The 20,143-nt window shown below is 42.3% G+C and overlaps 1 protein-coding gene and 1 pseudogene across 2 annotated transcripts in view; both read left to right on the top strand.

Moving 5' to 3' along the window:
- The window catches only part of ift172 (intraflagellar transport 172), a 242,173-nt gene that overhangs the window by 211,170 nt on the left and 10,860 nt on the right, over positions 1-20,143 (top strand). For both annotated transcript variants that reach the window (XM_060851638.1, XM_060851630.1), the window contains 5 exons: positions 7,334-7,453; positions 8,132-8,227; positions 9,175-9,234; positions 14,192-14,290; positions 16,172-16,325. In XM_060851638.1, the coding sequence (XP_060707621.1) occupies positions 7,334-7,453; positions 8,132-8,227; positions 9,175-9,234; positions 14,192-14,290; positions 16,172-16,325 (529 nt within the window). The remainder of the gene's footprint in view (positions 1-7,333; positions 7,454-8,131; positions 8,228-9,174; positions 9,235-14,191; positions 14,291-16,171; positions 16,326-20,143) is intronic.
- On the top strand, positions 10,022-10,810 carry LOC132806825 (elongation factor 1-beta-like; annotated as a pseudogene).

Below are 20,143 nucleotides of genomic sequence, written 5' to 3'. Positions count from 1 at the left end.
CTGCTGCGCTTTTCCAGCAACACATTTTCAGCTCTGATCTCCAGCATCTGCAGACCTCACTTTTTCCTTAAATCTTTTTGCAGCCTACCTGCCTCCTCAAGATGACCTGTACTCTCACCTATCTTTGTCTCATCTTAGCCAGAATGCCCTCGATTCCTTTGTTCAGATTACTATTTATAATATCAAAAGTTGTGATCCAAACACTGACCCTTGTGGAACACCACTAGTCACTGACTACCATCCTAAGGAGGACCCTTTTATCCCTACTCTCTGCTTTCTACCAGACAGCTAATCTTCTATCCATGCTAGTACCTTGCCTCGAACATCATGGGCAGCTTTCCGTGAGGTACCTTGTCAAAGGCCTTCTGGAAGGCCAGGTAGATAACATCCATTGGCTCTTCTTGGTCTAACCTGCTCATTACCTTCTCAAAGAATTCTAACAGATTTGTCGGGCATGCCCCTGCCCGATGGAATCTTGCTGACGTTGCCGATTCAGAAATCTCATCCTTCACAATGGACTCCAAAATTTTACCAATTACCAAGGTCAGGCTAGTCAGCCTGTGGTTTCCATCTTTTGCCTTGCTCCCTTTTTAAACCGGGAAGATATATTAGCATTACTCCAATCCTTTGGAACCCTCTGTGACCCAGTGATTTGTGAAAGATCACCACTAACATCTCCACTATCTCTTCAGCTGTCTCTCCTTCTGAATTCTGAGTGGAGTCCATCTGGTCCCAATGATTCATCCACCTTCAGAGCTTTCAGTTTTGTTTAGCATCTTCTTGTTGGTGATGGCTACCGTACTCACCTCTGCCATCGATTCACTTGAATTTTGGATATTACTCATGTCTTCCACCATGAGGATTGATGCAAAGTACTTGTTCCGTTCCTCCACTATTTCTTTGATCCCTATTACTATTTCTCCAGCATAATTTTCCAGCAGCCGAATGTCCACTTTTGCCTCTTGTCTGCCCTTTATTTATCTAAATAATCTCTTGCAATTTTTTTAATATAACTGGCTAGCTTACCTTCGTTTTTGATCTTCTCTCTTCTCCTCTTCTTATTTTCTTTATCATTGTCCTGTATTGGCCTTTGCCAGCTTCCCAGTCCTCTGACTTCCCACTGCCCTTCGCTGCATTTTATGCTTTCAGTTTTGCTTTTATGCTGTCCCTGACTTCCCTTATCAGCCATGGTTGCCTTATTTTCCCTTTTAATATGCTTCTTTCTGTTAGGGATGAATTTTTATTATGTCTCCTGAATTACTCCCAGGAACTCCTGCCACTGCTGTTCCACTGTCTTTCCTGCTAAGGTCCTCTCCCAGTCAATTCTGGTCAGCTCCTCCCTCATGCCTCTGTAATTCCCTTTATTCAATTGTAATACTGTTACTCTCAAATTGCAGAATAAATTCAATCATGTTATGGTCACCGCCTCATAAGGGTTCAATAGACAATAGGTGCAGGAGGAGGCCATTCTGCCCTTCGAGCCAGCACCACCATTCATTATGATCATGGCTGATCATCCTCGATCAGTGTCCTGTTCCTGCCTTATCCCCATAACCCTTGATTCCACTATTCTTAAGAGCTCTATCCAACTCTTTCTTGAAAGTATCCAGAGACTGGGTCTCCACAGACTTCTTGGGCAGAGCATCCCACACACCCATCACTCTCTGGATGAAGATGTTTCTCCTCAACTCTGTTCTGAATGGCCTACCCCTTATTTTTAAACTGTGTCCTCTGGTTCGGGACTCGTCCATCAGCGGAAACATGCTTCCTGCCTCCAGAGTGTCCAATCCTTTAATAATCTTATACATCTCAATCAGATCCCCTTTCAGCCTTCTAAACTCAAGGGTGTACAAGCCCGGTCGCTCCAATCTTTCAACGTAAGACTGTCCCACCATTCCGGGAATTGACCCCGTGAACTTACGCTGCATTTCCTCAATAGGCAGAATGTCTTTCCTCAAATTTGGAGACCAAAACTGCACACAATATTCCAGATGCGGTCTCGTCAGGGCCCTGTACAGCTGCAGAAGAACCTCTTTGCTTCTATACTCAATTCCTCTTGTTATGAAGGTCAGCATGCTATTAGCTTTCTTCACTGCCTGCTGTACCTGCATGCTTGCTTTCATTGACTGATGTACAAGAACACCTAGATCTCATTGTACTGCCCCTTTACCTAACTTGACTCAATTTAGGTAGTAATCTGTCTTCCTGTTCTTGCCACCAAAGTGGATAACCACACATTTATCCACATTAAACTGCATCTGCCATGCATCTGTCCACTCACCCAGCCTGTCCAGGTCACCCTGTAATCTCCTAACATCCTCCTCACATTTCACCCTGCCACCCAGCTTTGTATCATCAGCAAATTTGCTAATATTTCTTTTAATACCATCATCTATAACATTAATGTATATTGTAAAAAGCTGCAGTCCCAGCACTGATCCCTGCGGTACCCCACTGGTCATTGCCTGCCATTCCGAAAGGGAGCCGTTTATCAGTACCCTTTGTTTCCTGTCAGCCAACCAATTTTCAATCCAAGTCAGTACTTTGCCCTCAACACCCTGCGCCCTAATTTTGCTCACTAACCTCCTATGTGGGACTTTATCAAAGGCTTTCTGAAAGTCCAGGTACATTATATCCACTGGATCTCCCTTGTCCATCTTCAGAGTTACAGCCTCCAAAACATTCCAGAAGATTAGTCAAGCATGATTTCCCCTTCATAAATCCATGCTGACTCTGACCTATCCTGTTACTGGTATCCAGATGTGTCATAATTTCATCCTTTATAATTGACTCCAGCATCTTTACCATCACTGAGGTCAGACTAACTGGTCTACAATTCCCTGCTTTCTCTCTCCCTCCTTTCTTAAAAAGTGGGACAACATTAGCCACCCTCCAATCCATAGGAACTGATCCTGAATCTATAGAACATTGGAAAATGATCACCAATGCATCCACGATTTCTCGAGCCACCTCCTTCAGTACCCTTCAGTAGACCAACAGGTCCCGGGGACTTATCAGCATTCAGACCTAACAGTCTCTCCAACACCATTTCCTGGCAAATATAAATTCCCTTCAGTTCAGGTCCTTCAGCCACTATTACCTCTGGGAGATTGCTTGTGTCTTCCCCAGTGAACACAGATCTGAAATACCAATTCAACTCTTCTGCCTTTCTTTGTTCCCCGTAATATGTTCACCCGTTTCTGTGTTCAAGGGCCCAATTTTAGTCTTAACCTTTTTTTTCCTTTTACATACCTAAAAAACCTTTTACTATCCTCCTTTATATTTTTGGCCAGTTTACCTTCGTACCTCATTTATTCTTTGCGTATTTCCTTCTTAGTTATCCTCTGTTGTTTTTTAAAAGCTTCCCAGTCCTCTGTTTTCCCACTCATCTTTGCTATGTTATACATTTTCTCTTTTGACTTTATATGTTTCTTAACTTCCCTCGTCAGCCACGGCCACGTCTGCCTCCTTTTAGGATTTTTCTTCCTTTTAGGAATGAACTGATCCTGCATCTTCTGCATTATACCGAGAAATACCTGTCATTGTTGCTCCACTGCCATCCCTGCTAGGGAATTGCACCATTGAACTTTGACCAGCTCCTCCCTCATAGCTCCATAGTTCCCTTTATTCAACTGAAACATTGTTACTTCCGATTGTACCCTCTCCCTTTCAAATTGCAGATTAAAGCTTATTGTATTATGGCCACTACCTCCTAATGGCTCCTTCACTTCGAGGTCCCTGATCAAATCCAGTTCGTTGCACAACACCAGATCCAGAATTGTCTTCTCCCTGGTAGGCTCCAGCACCAGCTGTTCTAAGAATCCATCTCTGAGTCACTCCACAAACTCCCTTTCTTGGGGTCCAGTACCATCCTGATTCTCCCAGTCTACCTGCATGTTGAAATCCCCCATAACAACTGTAGTAATATCTTTGCGACAGGCCAATTTCAGCTCCTTATTCAACTTACATCCTACATCCAGACTACTGTTTGGGGGCCTGTAGATAACTCCCATGAGGGTCTTTCTACCTTTAGAATTTCTCAGCTCTATCCAGACTGACTCTACATCCCCTGATTCTAGGTCCTTCCGCGCAAGGGATTTAGAAACATTCCTTACCAGCAGGGCCACCCCACCCCCTCTGCCCGTCAGTCTGTCCTTACGATAGCACATATCGCCTTGAATATTCATTTCCCAGACCCTGCCCACTTGAAGCCACGTTTCCATTATCCCCACAATATCGTAACTGCCTATTTCCAATTGAGCGTCAAGCTAATCCATCTTATTTCTACTGCTTCGTGCATTCATATATAATAGTTTTAATTTGTTACTGCCCTCACCCTTCCTATCAATCCCTATTTCACTCAACCTTATGGCATGATCCCCTTTTGAGTTTTCTGCTCCATTGTTCTAACTTTCCCTTCAATTTCCTTCTTAAACTTCCAGTTTGTCCTCTTCTCCCACCACCCCCCCACCCCCGCTATTTAGTTTAGACGCAGCAGTGTTGCAGTGGCAAACCTACCTGCCAGAATGCTGATCCCCCACCTATTAAGGTGCAACCCGTCCCTCTTGTATAATTTATCCTTACTGCAAAACATACCCCAGTGATCCAAGAACTTAAATCCTTGCTTCCTGCACCAGTTCCCCAGCCACACATTCAAGTCCATTATCTCCCTGTTCCTGGCCTCTTCAGCCCGAGGAACTGGAAGCAAACCAGAGATAACCACCCTGGACGTCCTGCTTTTCAGCTTTCTTCCGAGTTCTCCGAAGTCCGGCTGTAGGATGTTCCTTCACAGTAAGCTCCTTTATCAAGTCTGCCTCATTGCACATTACTAAATCCAGAATTGCCTGTTCACCAGAGGGGTCCACCACAAGAACCATCTCATAGACTTTCCACAAATTCCTTTTCTTGCAATCCACTACCAATCTGATTTTCCCAGTCCACCTGCATATTGAAATCCCCCACGATGACTGTAACCTTGCCTTTTTTCATCTCCTGGTATGTCTTGTGCCCCAAATCCTGACTACTGTTTGGAGGCCTGTACATAACTCCCATTATGGTTTATTTTAACCTTTGCGGTTCCTTAACTCTACCCAAAGTCTACAATGTCTGACACTACTTCGTTTCTTCCTATTAATTAAATTTCATTTCTTACTAATAAGGGAACACACCCCCTCTGTGCACCCGCCTACCCTTTTGAAAAGATATATATCCGTGAATATTTAGCTCCCAGTCCTGATCCCTTTGCAGCCATGTATCCATGATCCCCACCGCATCATACCTGCCAATTTCGATCTGCGCCATAAGCTCATTTATCTTATTTCATAAACTGTATGCATTCATATACAATGCCTTCAGTCTTATATTGATCGTCCCTCTTCTCATTGCCATTTCTTTGTCCAGTGTGCTTGAAGTTTGATTCCTAACCCTTTCGAAACACTGTCCTATTTTGTGTTCTGAAAACTTTAATAACCTCTACTGAGTTCTTCTGTCTTTTCATTTTTTCAGATTTTTCATTGCAGTAGAATCCACCCCCACAGATGTTCGACTACTACTTTGTTTCCCATTGGCCATTATACTTCTTGACGTTTTACTTCCCTTCCACCCAACTTTATCATTTAAAGTTCTGTTGACCACCCTATTTACCCTTTTCGCTAGAGCATTGTTCCCAGTTTGCTTCAGGTGGAGACTGTTCTAGTGGTACAGATCCCTCCTGTTCCTATACTGATGCCAGTGCCCATGTAAAGGAACCCTTTTTTCCTGCACCACTCTTTCAGCCACGTATTTACTTCCGTTATTCTCGTATCACTTATGCCAATTTGCACATTGCTTGGGCAGTAATGCGGCGATTGTAGTCCTTGAGGGCCTGTTCTTTAATTTAGTCCCTAATTCCTAATAATGCCTAAACAGGCTCTCTTTCTTGGTCTTGCCTGTGTTGTTTTATCCCAATATAGACTACAACAACTGGATCCTCCCCTTCCTTTTCCAATATCCTTCCAGGCCGGTCAGAGATGTCCCTCACCTGGCACCCCAAACGGGACTCTGTATCCTGCATACAAAGGATGCTATCTATTCCTCTAATTATAGAACATGTGCAGCTCCTTGCCCACCAAACTAGTTTTCTATCTGGCTGCAATCGCAATTAATTTTGAAGATTCTGTCCTCCAGTTTCAACTTGTTTCCTTCCAAGACATGTCTATGCTTGCAATCTCACACCTTATTATCGTATGGTAGACATATACATCACGGAAACAGACCGTTCGGTCCAACATGTCCATGCCAACCAGATATCCTAAATAAATCTAGGCCCTTTATCAGCATTTGGCCCCTATTCTTCTAAACCCTTCCTATTTGTATACCTATCCAGATGCCTTTTAAATGTTGTAATTGTACTAGCTCCCACCACTTCCTCTGGCAGCTCATTCCATACACGCACCACCCTGTGCACAAAAATGTTGCCCCTTAGGTTCTTCTTAAATCTTTCCCCTGGCATCCTAAACCTATGCCCACTAGTTTTAGACTTCGCCACCTCGGGGAAAAGACGTATTTTTATCCTATCCATGCCCCTCATGATTTTATAAACCTCTATAAGGTCACTTCTCAACCTTTGGTGCTCCAGGGAAAACAGCCCCAGCCTATTCAGACTCTCCCTATAGCTCAAACCTTCCACACCTGGCAGCATCCTTGTAAATCTTTTCTGAACCCTTTCAAGTTTCACAACATCCTTTTTATTGCAGGGAGACCAGAATTGCACACAGAATTCCAATTGTGGCCCAACCAATGTCCTATGTAGGTTCAAAATGATCTCCCAACTCCTATACTCAATGCAGTGACCAATGAAGGCAAGATACCAAACACCTTTCTCACTAACCTATCTACCCATGACTTCATTTGCAAGGAACTATAAACATGCACTCCAAGATCTCTTTGTTCAGCAACAGTCTCCAGTTGGGTAATACTTGAATCTGCCTATATGGGAACAGCAACATTCCTGATGAAGAGCTTATACGCGAAACGTCGATTTCCCTGCTACTATGATGCTGCCTGACCAGCTATGCTTTCCAACATCACACTCTCGACTGTGATCTCCAACATCTGCAGTCCTTACTTTCTCCCTATTCAGTAACTGCTCCCTAATAAGATCATACATATACTATTCCCATCCCCTCTGTCCGATAATGAAATTGGACCTATTTAAGGTGTGTCACTGTATCTGTGATATGGTAGATAGCACTCCTCATGTAACACTTGCAATTCTGTGGCCTGTTTTGTCTTGATTTTCCCTGTGGATGAATACAGTGTATCAATTTTGGGATGTATTTTTGTAATGTTCTAGTGTGAAAATCTGGTTAAATCTTCGGAGGCCAGTTCTCCTGCTCATGAAGAGTTTGAGCAGATGCTGCTGATTTCCCACTATTATGCTACTCGTGCGGGGTCACTGGGAGTCAACCAGCTGGTAAGATTGTGTTACTGTATGATAACCTTAACATAGTTTTTATCAAAGTTCATATATTACTACATCCTGACACATCAAAAAGTCACTTTTCTTTAGTTCAGGATATGCTGCTTTGTTGTTAAACAATTTGACTTGTAACACCCCAACCTTTCCATATGAAGCATCATCTTTGTACGAAAATATAGATGATTTTTGTAGCTGTAAAACCAAATTAGCATTTGTCTGCAGTGTCTATTATGGAATTGTGATATATAAATTAACAAAAAGAAATCCAATGATCTATCAGTGGTTTACTTTTTGCTTTTCATAATGTCAGTTTAACAGTTTCTATGCTCTTGATTGACTCTGAAATGGAAAATTTCAGAACTGAAAGAACTGTGGATGCTGAAAATCTGAAACAAAAACAGAAGTTGCTGACAAATCTCAGCAAGTCTAGCAACATCTGTGAAGAGAAATCAGAGTTAAGATTTTGAGTCCAGTGACCCTTCCTCAGAATCTTCAGTTCCAGTAATTTCTGTTCTTATGGAAAATTTCAGTGTGTTCAATGATAAAATACAATTGAAGAATTGTTTTGTTAGCAGGTAATCTGATTATTATGTTTGTTTAGAGTAATTGGATTTTTTAGGATCTATTTAATCTATTGCATGTCTAAACATTTTCGATGATTCCTGATTTCAGGACATGGTTGCGGCAAAATTATCTATCTCCTTGCTGAGGCATACAGACATCATCCCTGCTGACAAAGCATTTTATGAGGCTGGCATGGCAGCTAAGGTATGTATTCTGTTTTTACCTATGACTACTTCTATTGCAGATGTTGTAGGTTGCTGCAAATCAGTAGTTCTCATAATAAACTCGAAAAATGAAAGTAATAAATACTGGATGCATAAAACTTCTTAACAGGGTACTCTAGAAAATTTTATACTGTGAACTGAAACTGCACTAAAACACTTTTTTCTGAAAATTCAGTTATTTTTTCCAGTAAAGGAGAGAACAGTATATTGCTATTAAATTGGAAGTCACACGAGGTGCCAGTGTTAGACTGGGATGGACAAAGTCAGAAGTCACACAATCCCAGGTTATAGTCTGAACACTTCATCTGGTGAAGGAGTCACTGCTTCAAAAGCTTGTGATTCCAAATAAGCCTACTGGACTATAACCTGGTATTGTGTGACTTCTGACTTTATCCATTTCAGTCCAACACCGGCACTTCCATGTCATGGCTATTTACTTTCTGCTAGATACTACTCAATTTAAATAAAGGCCCAAATCTTCTGAGCTCTGGACCTTAAGTGACAGGACATATTCCACGAGGAATTTATTGGGACCATATGGAAGTCTGGATGCACTGACTATGCACGAATTGTGCTGGATGTTTAACCCTTCATCAGAAACTCTCCAATAAGTTTTTAGCTTTTTTAGTTAGAGTCAGAGAGTTTGGAGAGATCCTACTCACTTACCTGGATAATTATCCAGGAAATGTTATAATTCCTGGGTAATGACACATGGGAATTTCCATACAAACACCCTTGCCAGCCCCAAACTCCCCAATGTCCAATCTGGCAGCCTCTGAAAGAAGAACTGTAGCAGGTCACAAAACTGGTTGGAGATATTAAGGTATCCTTTCAAATTTTTAACTGAAGTTTTTATGTCCATACAATTTTGTTTACCAACTACATTTCAGTGAACTAAAAGGTCATTTTATTTCCATAATAAAACAGGCAATTGGTTGGGAAAACATGGCTTTCATATTCCTGAATCGTTTCCTAGATCTTTGTGATGTAAGTCCTCTAATTTTCTAATTTCAGTCTATTGTTAATGTCGTTTTGAAAATTTTTCTCTGCAATTCAATATAAGTGTAAATGTGATGGACAAAGGAAATTGGGTGAATTTAAATTGTGATCGCCTGTCCCCTCTTAAGCTGAGACACCAAGATATTGTTTGATTTCCCTCTTCTTTTTTACTCCCATTCTTCGGCAAACTAAATGATGTTCCCTAAATCCTGGCTTTCAGATTCCAGTTTTGAATGAACCCACAGCAAGATTTTTAAGATAAAATCAAAGATAAGGTTTGTTTTTTAAAAAAATGCATTAAATCTCTGCGGAATTCCATCCACATGCACAGCACTCTGGGATCTTCTTAAAATCAGAGAGTATTTTTAGGTAGCTGCTTGCTGGGACAGAAGAGTGGACTGGACCAATGATTTTGACAGGAAGAGACAGTGAAAAATTGGCCTACAGGAGAGTGGCAGTGGAGCTAGCGTTCTAATCTGCAGGGTCAATCAGAGGGCCTTAGCTCTGCAGTCTATTTCATGACGCTGTGGTCATTGAAACCAGGTTGACCTCAGTGACTATAAGGTAATTAACTGGAATTGTTAACCTGGGACAATCAGGAAAGCCTTTCGCTGAATATTATAAACCAGGAGACCACATGAGTGATGGAGACGGGTCTTTGGAGACTAGGAGCTGCCGAGTCTACCCTCCCATGCGCTCTCTCACACACACAGACAGAGCTAGGCCACCTGCTCCTCCCCCCCTCCCCCCCTCACACATGTTTTTAACCAGCCACATGGAATTCAGCAACCTCAAATCCCCCTTTGGCCTCAAGGTACTGAACAAGTACCTGGTGGACTGGAGCTACATTGAGAGGTGTGTTCCATCACAAGCTGACATAGTTGTGTTTCAAGCTCTTGATCCTCCACCATCAGCTGACTTCTACTATGCACTCTGTTGGTACAATTATATCCTACCTTAGGAAAGCACCAAGGCTTGCCTTCCAGGTGTTAAGCAACCCTTCTGTAAATATGCTGAAAATGTGTTGCTGGTTATTTCCTGTTCCTTGGATGCTGCCTGACCTGCTGTGCTTTAACCAGCAACACATTTTCAGCTCTGATCTCCAGCATCTGCAGACCTCACTTTTTACTCTTCTGTAAATATGGTCCACAAAATGTAGCAGATACAACGTCAGCAAAAGCTGTGGATGATTTCAATGGCAATGACATTGATTTTTTTGGTTCCAATGAAGAGGGAAGTGAAGAGGCTAAAAGGCTCAATGAAGAATGTCTAGCTCAATATGAAGCTAAGAAGTCCAAAACATTATCGCTAAGTCATCTATTTTGTTGGATGTAAAGCCATGGGATGATGACAGTGGCATGGTCAAATTAGAACAGCGTATGCATTCAGTGACATTGGATGGCTTGCTTTGGTGTGCCTCCAAATGGGTTCCTGTGGGCTATGGCTATAGATTCAATATGTAGTTGAAGATAATAAGGTGGGAACAGATATGCTAAAAGAAGCTATTGTTGCATTTGAAGATTATGTATAATCTGCTGATGTTGCAGACTTCAACAAAGTGTAGAATAACAACAAACGAGCACAACAGGGCGGCACAGTGGCTCAGTCGTTAGCACTGCTACGTCACAGCACCAGGGACCTAGGTTTGATTCCAGCCTTGGGTTACTGCCAATGTGGAATTTCCACATTCTCTCCGTGTCTGCGTGGGTTTCCTCTGGGTGCTTGGTTTTCTCCCAGTCCAAAGATGTGCAACCCAGGTGAATTGGCCATGGTAAATTGCCCTGTAGTGTTAGGTGCATTAGTCAGAGGGAAAGGGGTCTGGGTGGGTTACTCTTCAGAGGGTCGGTGTGGACATGTTGGGCCAAAGGGCCTGTTTCCACACTGTAGGTAATCTAATAAATATTGACATGTCCAGGAATAAAAATATAACCAGGAGATTAGAATTTCCTCAGTTCAGGCGCTTGCAACCAAGCCAGTGTACTATGCACAAGTAAATAAAGGGTGACTTGATGACAGCATACCAGCCTTTGTGCAGTTATTTTAGTCTCTGAGATAGAGACCACTGCAGAAGCAACAACTGTACAGTAGAGTATCCCTTGTTTTTTGCTGGGACCAAACAGCCAAGCCATCAACACATTAAGACCACAGGAGTGGCTGAAGGATAATTCTTGGGCTACAGACGTCTATATCCAGTACTGCTTCCAAAGATGCTACCGAGAGACTAACACCTCACTGAAAAATGGTCCCTAATGAAATTTCAGTTGTTTAAATTATTTAAATTTATTTCCTCAACCAGTTGAAGACAGCCGAGCTGCTGCTATTCCTGCTACTGGGCACTTCCCATGATATCTGTGCGCATCAAGGAGTTGACTTATTGTGGTTCCCATCATTTTACCAAATTAGATGAGACAGACAGCTGAGCAGCGATGAAATTGAAAGGAATACAAGAAAGTACCTCTTTGCCTAGTAAGGAGTGCTTGATACCCTCATTTGCATGAGAAGGGGAGAGGCTGTTTGCAGACTGACTCAGCTACCAGACAGGGAATGTGCCAATTTAGAATGCTGAAATGGGGAGGAAGATGGCATTAATTATTGGCGTCGTGGTAGTGGTAGTTGAAATGCTGGAGGTTGATCAGTTGAATGTGGAAACTGTTGAGCTAAACTGTAAGGGCAATCCTGTTTAGATTCTGGGGTGGAGGAGAAAGGTGAGAGCCAACATATAGAAAATTCACCATCACCATAACCATCCTCAAAACAATCCACCCTTGGCCTTTTGTTGTTTGCAAGCAAAACCCTAATTTCTAGGCACCCTTTTTTCCCTAAGTCCTCAAACATGTTGGCACATACCAAATTTCAGCCCATTTTCATTTAATGTCTGGATCCCTTCAGTCAGGTTTTTACTGCATCACAGTACGGAAGTGACTTCTGCTAAGACACAAATGACATTCTTTGTGACTGTGAGATACAAACTGTACTCATCTTTCTTGATTTTATCTGCAACCTTTGACTCCTTCTGTCACATCATTGGGCGGCATGGTGGCACAGTGGTTAGCACTGCTGTCTCAAAGCGCTTAGAGACCTGGATTCAATTCCCGCCTCGGGCAACTGTCTGTGTGAAGTTTGCACATTCTCCCCGTGTCTGCGTGGGTTTCCTCCGGGTGCTCTGGTTTCCTCCCACAGTCCAAAGGTGTGCAGGTTAGGTGAATTGGCCATGATAAATTGCCCATAGTGTTAGATGAAGGGGTAAATGTAGGGGAATGGGTCTGGGTGGGTTGCTCTTTGGAGGGTCGGTGCGGACTTGTTGGGCCACACTGTAAGTAATCTAAAAATCTAAAGTCCTCCACCCAGTCCTTGTCTATCATTTGAATGGGTGGAATTTCAATTTCTTGCTTCCAGTCATATATAACACATTGTAGCCAGAGAAATGGGCTCTCTTTCTATCCTGTTCATGTTCCCTGAAAGATCTATAGCAACTATGTTTGGCCCTGTCCTATTGCTCATCTACATGCAGTCCCTTGGCAATGTCATGCGAAAACAGTGCGTTTCTAAATATATGGCAACAAAATCCAAATCTATGTCATCATCACCTCTTTCACCTTCTGTTCTTTCTCCAAGTTGTAAGATTGCTTGTCTGACATCCAATATTGGATACGCAAAACATTTTGTCAACTAAATATCAGGTAGAATGAAGGCATTGTTTTGTGACTCACCATAAACTCCATCCCACAACTGCAGATTCCATCCCTGTTTCTGGGAATTGGTTGAGGCTAAACCAGACTGTTGTTGATTTTGGTGCATATTTTACTTTGGGATATGTCTGAGCCTTTGAAGAGCAGTGTGTTTTCACCACCAACCCTATTTCTATCAGGTTGCTAGTTTCCACATCAGCTCAACTCATCTGCAGGTGAAACTCATATTTATGTCCTTCATTAGCTTTAAACCAGACTATTCCAACAGATATTGGGCACCCTCACATTCTACATTGAATAAACTTGAAGTCAAGATGGCACAGTGGTTCAATGGTTAGCACAACTGCCTCAAAGCGCCAGAGATACGGGTTCATTTCCAGCCTCAGGTGACTGTCTATGTGGAGTTTGCACACGCTCCCCGTGTCTGTGTGGATTTCCTCCGGGTGCTCCAGTTTCCTCCCACAGTCTAAGATGTGCAGGTTAGGTGAATTGGCCATGCTAAATTGCCAGGGATGTGCATTTTAGGCTAGGTGCATTAGTTTGGGGAAATTTAGAATAATGGAATAGGGGAATGGGTCTGGCTAGGATGCTGTTTGGAGGGTTGGTGTGGACTTGTTGAGCCAAATGGCCTGTTTCCATACTGTGGTTATTCTATGATTCAACAAACCCTGCTGCCCATTTCATAAGCTGTGGCAGGCCATGTTCACTGATCATTCCTGTGCTTCTAGACCTCGATTGTCTCCCAATTAAGAAAGCCTTGAATTTAACATTTGTCTTTGTTTTCAAATTCTTGCATGATCTTTCTCTTCCTGTCCCTAACCTTCTTCAACCCTATAGCCTTTAGAGAAATTTATTCTCCTCCAATTTTGGTTATTCTTGCATTGCTAACCACTATACCTTCAGTTGGCAAGCTCCTAATTTTGCTTCAAATTTCCTAAGCATTGCTATCTTTCAAATCTCTCTTTGACCTTCAAAATGCTTCTCAAAGCTTCTGTCTTTGACCAAACTTTTGATCATCCATCTTAATATCTCCTTATGTAGCTTGCTGCTAAATTTTGTTTGATAATGCTCCTGTGAAGCACATTGGATAGTTCTGTGATCTTAAAAGTGCTTTATAAATGTAAATTGATGTTGTTGTTACCTTTGTTTTTTCCTTGAAGTTAAAACACTAAATACAATAAGCCCTGTAAATAAAATAGTCTTCAAAGTAGTGACTAAGGATTAACATAATGTTCTTGTGCATCTTATGTTTGCAGGCAATTGAGGAGGGCAATCTTGATGCACTTGATCATTCTGATTTTCAAGATACAGATATTCCGTTTGAAATCCCTGTCCCTGTCAAACAACATATTTCGGTAAGTTCAAAAGACGATGTCCTTGGTCTGTGTAATATATGATATGTCTATTGGTAAGAGTATCATGATTTAAAATTTGTACATTAGATCTGAATTCTATATTGAAATTTCTTCATGAAGTGTTCCTTTCCTAATGCAGCTTTACTTTGTTTTTGAATAACAGCTGCTCTGATTTACAAATGCTTAAATTGAACTGTATTTGAATTGGATGACATGACTTTGGATAGGTTTTGGAATAAAGTGTCTTTAGAACTCAAACCCTTCATTGAAGGGAATCTTTCTGCCCTCTGTTGTGCAAATGAAATTATTTGGCATTCATTTATAATTGTGGATGTTGCTATGATCTCTGTAACTCTTAGCAATATACAGCTATGTCATTAACACACATTTGTATTTAATTTTAACCTAATAAAATGTGCCAAGATGCCAGGTTTATTGAGGGTGGAGTGTAGTCAAGTGCAGAGTTAATGAAGACATGTATGAGTATGTCGACAACAAATAAACTGAGACAGAACTAACTTAGTGGTGCTAAAGAGACAGAAATAAAGGTCCTTTGTGATGGTGTGGTTATGTGCTCAGATGCTCATTTCATAACCAAATTTAGGGAACTATAGACCAGTGAGCCTGACATCGGTGGTGGGCAAGTTTTTGGAGGGAATCCTGAGGGACAAGATTTACATATGTTTACATATATATAAGCAAGACTGCTTAGGAATAGTCAACATGGCTTTGAGATTGGGAAATCATGTCTCACTAACTGGACTGAGTTTTTTGAAGAAGTAACATAGAGGATTGATGAGGGCAGAGCAGTAGATGTGATCTGTATGGACTTCAGTAAGGCATTCAGCAAGGTTTCTATTGGTAGACTGGTAAGCAAGGTTAGATCACATGGAACACAGGGAGAATTAGCTATTTGGGTACAGAACTGGCTTGAAGGCAGAAGACAGAGGGTGGTGGTGGAGGTTGCTTGTCAGACTGGAGACCTGCGACCGGTGGTGCGTCACAAGGATCGGTGCTGGGTCAACTGCTTTTCACTATTTATATATGTAATTTGGATGTGAACATAGAAGGTATAGTTAGTAAGTTTGCGGGGGCAAGGCGGGGCAGGGGAGGGGGAAGCAGTATTGGATGGGGTGTGTTTTGGACGGGGTTGAGGGCGGGTGCAGTGTTGCACGGGGTTGGAGGCGGGGCGGTATTGGGTGAGGGCAGTGTTAGATGAGGGCGGTTCTGGGGTTGGGGACTCGCACACTGTAAGCTGCTGCAGTCTCCTGAACGGGAGCAGACTTTAAAAACTCCGAGCACCAGAGGAAAGGCATTTAATCAATTAACCGGATAATCAGTTATTCAAACGGATTAGTGCCCACCCATCTCGTTCAGATAATCGAGGTTCCCCTGTAGCTGCAATTTCAGTTGCGCATGACCAAGCAAATTTTGTTTTTCAATGAACTGATGTTAGATTAGATTACTTACAGTATGGAAACAGGCCCTTTGGCCCAATAAGTCCACACCGATCCTCCGAAGAGGAGCCCACCCAGACCCCTTCCCCTACACCGAATGCTATGGCCAATTCACCTAACCTTCTCATCTTTGGACTTTGGGAGGAAACCGGAGCACCCGGAGGAAACCCACGCAGACACGGGGAGAATGTGCAAACTCCACACAGACAGTTGCCCGAGGCAGAAATTAAACCCGGGTCTCTGGTGCTGTGAGGCATCGGCGCTAACCACTGTACCACCATGCCACCTTGATTGTCTGAGCCAACTGCAGCTGATCAGAAATGAATGCTGAGGTTTTCTGAACTTATTTTCAAGAAAATGTAAATGTTTAATTTCACAGTTCCTTGCATTAAAAAAGTATTTGAATTTTCTTTTTTTTTCACAGGATGACAAACGTGAGGAAATTAGGGACTGGGTTCTCACTGTGTCAATGGACCAACGAGTTGAGCAGGTCCTACCGACAGATGAAAGAGATACTTATGAAGCCTCTTTGCTGGCTGTAAATACTGGGATCCACTCTCTTCCTTGTCTAATAACAGGTATTTGTTACTATATGCTAAGAATAGCTAGTAACTAAGAATAGTTAGTTGCATGTCTCATTAACGTCAGGAATGATAATGAAGAGAAGTGGAGCAATAAGTTACTCTTCCATAGCCATTGAACAATCCGTGGCTGTTTCTAACCTAGGTTGAAAACATGGTCAAAGTCTATTCTGTCTCAATAATGTCAATTTTGCCTTCACTTGTATGAACTAGTGAATTTTGACATTCTTATTTATGTAATTTGCTAATGTTTTCAGGTTTATACCATAAAATATATAACAACTTGGGTAAGATGCCACACAACTGCCAGTGCCAATAGTCAGTACACAAGCAAGACTAGTTGAGACTAAATTGTTTCAACAAAGTGGATCATGGTACAGGATTGACCCATACCCAGTGCTTGTGAAGCAGGCAGCTTGCCGGTTTCATGCTGCATACTGCTAATTGACATTATTTAGCAGTATGCAGTGAATGCTAATAATGGTATAATGCCATAATGCAGTACTTCATAGTCAATGTATCAGCTTCCATTGTAACAAAAATAAGAACCACCCAATACTGCAATGCTGGCTCAGACTTCTGTACTACATGACTAGCTTACTGCTCTGCAGACTCACTGTTATTGCAAGCTCAGCTTCAGTGTCCAAAGATTTTTGGAGAGTGACACAGCAGACCAGCAATCTATTTTTCAGACATATTAAGGTGCCAGAGAGAAGTCAAAGTGTATCCCTGAAACTTAACCTGCAGTCATTCTCAGGATGATAGCAATTAAGTTTCCAGCCCTGCCACTCTGCCAGAACCCCGAATGTTACACTCAACTTTCTTTCTCACTTTGTCCCTCTCTCTCTCTACACTGAAATTCAGCAGCTGTCCATTAGCTTTGTTACAGCCAAGGAATGTGGCAAATGCAGCATAAGAGAACTAGGACACAAAAAGACGCATGGAAGATAAGCATGCTGGGCCTCTTGCTGAGTTATTTGTATCACCAATAGTCACAGGTGAGGTGCCGGAAGACTAGCGGTTGGCTAACGTGGTGCCACTGTTTAAGAAGGGTGGTAAAGACGAGCCAGGGAACTATAGGCTAGTGAGCCTGATGTCGGTGGTGGGCAGGTTGTTGGAGGGAATCCTGAGGGACAGGATATGTATGTATTTGGAAAGGCAAGGACTGATTAAGGATAGTCAACATGACTTTGTGTGTGGGAAATCATGTCTCACAAACTTGATTGAGTTTTTTGAAGAAGTAACAAAGGATTGATGATGGCAGAGCGGTAGATGTGATCTGTATGAACTTCAGTAAGCCATTTGGCAAGGTTCCCCGTGGGAGATTGGCAAGTAAGATTAGATCTCACAGAATACAGTGAGAACTAGCCATTTGGATACAGAACTGGTTCAAAGGTAGAGGACAGAGGGTGGTGGTGGAGGGTTGGTTTTCAGACTGGAGGCCTGTGACCAGTGGAGTGCCGCAAGGATTGATGCTGGGCCCTCTACTTTTTGTAATTTACATGAATTATTTGGATGCGAGCGTAAGAGGTACAGTTAGTAAGTTTGCAGATGATCAAAATTGGAGGTGTAGTGAACAGCGATTACAACAGGATCTTGACCAGATGGGCCATTGGGCTAAGAAGGTGCAGGTGGCGTTTATTTCATATAAATTCATTTTGGGAAAGTAAATCTTAGCAGGACTTATACACTTAATAGTAAGGTCCTAGGGCATGTTGCTGAACAAAGAGACCTTGGAGTGCAGGTTCACAGCTCCTTGAAAGTGGAGTTGCAGGTAGATAGAATAGTGAAGAAGGCATTTGGTATGCTTTCCTTTATTGGTCAGAGTATTGAGTACAAGAGTTGTGAGGTCATGTTACGGCTGTGCAGGACATTGGTTAGGTCACTGTTGGAATATTGTGTGCAATTCTGGTCTCCTTCCTATCGGAAAGATGTGAAACTTGTAAGGGTTCAGAAAAGATTTACAAGAATGTTGCCAGGGTTGGAGGATTTGAGCTTTAGGGAGAGACTGAACAGGCTGGGGCTGTTTTCCCTGGAGTGTCAGAGGTTGAGGGGTGACCTAGTAGAGGTTTACAAAATCATGAGAGGCATCGATAGGATAAATAGACCATGTCTTTTCCCTGGGGTCAGGGAGTCCAGAACTAGAGGGCATAAGTTTAGGGTGAGAGGGGAAAGAAATAAAAGAGACCTCAGGGGTAACTTTTCACACAGAGTGTGATACGTGTGTGGAATGACCTGCCAGAGGAAGTGGTGGAGGCTGGTACAATTGCAACATTTAAGAGGCACTTGGATAGGTATATGAATAGGAAGGGTTTGGAGGGATATGGGCCGGGTGTTGGCAGGTGAGGCTAGATTGGGTTGGGATATCTGCTCGGCATAGACGGGTTGGACCGAAGGGTCTGTTTCCATGCTGTACGTCTCTATGACTCTGTGACTCTATTTAGGAAGTGTGCAGGAGCGATTAGTTGATATTTTGCATTTAACAGCATAGTGTGATTTATAACTTTGGTTGGAATTTGCCTGAGCAGGCATTACTAACAGAAGGAATGTAAAATTTGGGATTGTCTATCATGGCAGTTAGAGGTTGCTTTAGCACAATTATAGCTGCATGATTTATTCATGGATGGCTGCCAGAAAGGAACTGTCTGTGTTCCTTTCTCCTTCCTATCCTTCCTCATCCTTCTCCCCAGCTGCTTATCATATCACTGTTATAAAAGTCATCTCCTCTATATAGCAAATGTGTGCCATATAGGGCAGACTGCCTCAACTCTGGGCACATGCACTAAGTACTGCAGGCTTCCAAGATATTGAATGGTTGTACCAGCATGCATTGGTGATGGAGGCATTTATGGTAATCTTTCAGGAATCACTAAAGTCGGAGGGGTTCCCAGAGGACTGGAAAGTGGCTAATTTAATACCCCTGTTTCAGAAGGAGGGAAGCAGAAGACAGGAAACAGTAGACCAGTTAGCCCTGACCTCGTTTGTTGGTTAGATTTTAGAGTAATTGGAACTGAATGGTAGAATAGTGCAGAATCAGCACAAATTCATCGGGGGGCAGTCATAACTGACAAATCTGTTAGAATTCTTTGAGGTGGTAACAAGCAAGTTAGACAAAGGAGAGCCAGTGGATGTGATCTGTTTGGATTTCTAGAAGGCCTTTGACAAGATGCCATGCAGTAGCCTGTTAAATAAGGTAAGAACGCATGATCTTGGAGGCAAGGTATTAGCATTGCTACTAGGATTAGCTGACTGGCAGAAGGCAGAATATAGGGATAAAGGAGTCTTTCTCAGGATAGCAGCCAGTGACTCAAAGTTCTGCAGAGATCTATGTCAGGATCACAACAATTCATAGACAAAGGAACTGTGGCCATTGATGCTAAATTTTGCAGGTGACATAAATATAGATGGGTGGAGAGGTAATGATGAAGAAGTGGGGAGGTTGCTGAAGAACTTCGATAGGCTAGGAAATTGGACAAAGAAGTGGCAGATGGAAGACCCTGTGTCATAGTGTGAGATCATGCTGTTTTTTAGGAAGAATGGGGCATAGACTATTTTTTAAATGAGGAACGCTTTCAGAAATTGAAGCACAAAGGAACTTACATCTCCTTGTTCAAGATTCTCTTAAGGTTAATATGCAGGTTCAAATGTGTTAGAACACAATTTTATTTAGCAGAGAGGTTTGATGTCTAACACGCCAGAAAAGCTTGCCTTGCCTCATAATAGAAAATAGAAATTACAACATTATAAGGCACTGACCTGTGAAACCAATCTGAAGTCCATCTAACCTATAATGTTCCATTTTCATCCATATGTTT

The sequence above is a fragment of the Hemiscyllium ocellatum genome, chromosome 3 (assembly GCF_020745735.1).
Source record: "Hemiscyllium ocellatum isolate sHemOce1 chromosome 3, sHemOce1.pat.X.cur, whole genome shotgun sequence".
Lineage (NCBI taxonomy): Eukaryota > Metazoa > Chordata > Chondrichthyes > Orectolobiformes > Hemiscylliidae > Hemiscyllium > Hemiscyllium ocellatum.
The sequence above is the reverse complement of the archived record's forward strand: the minus strand, read 5'-3'. Positions and strand labels throughout refer to the sequence as shown.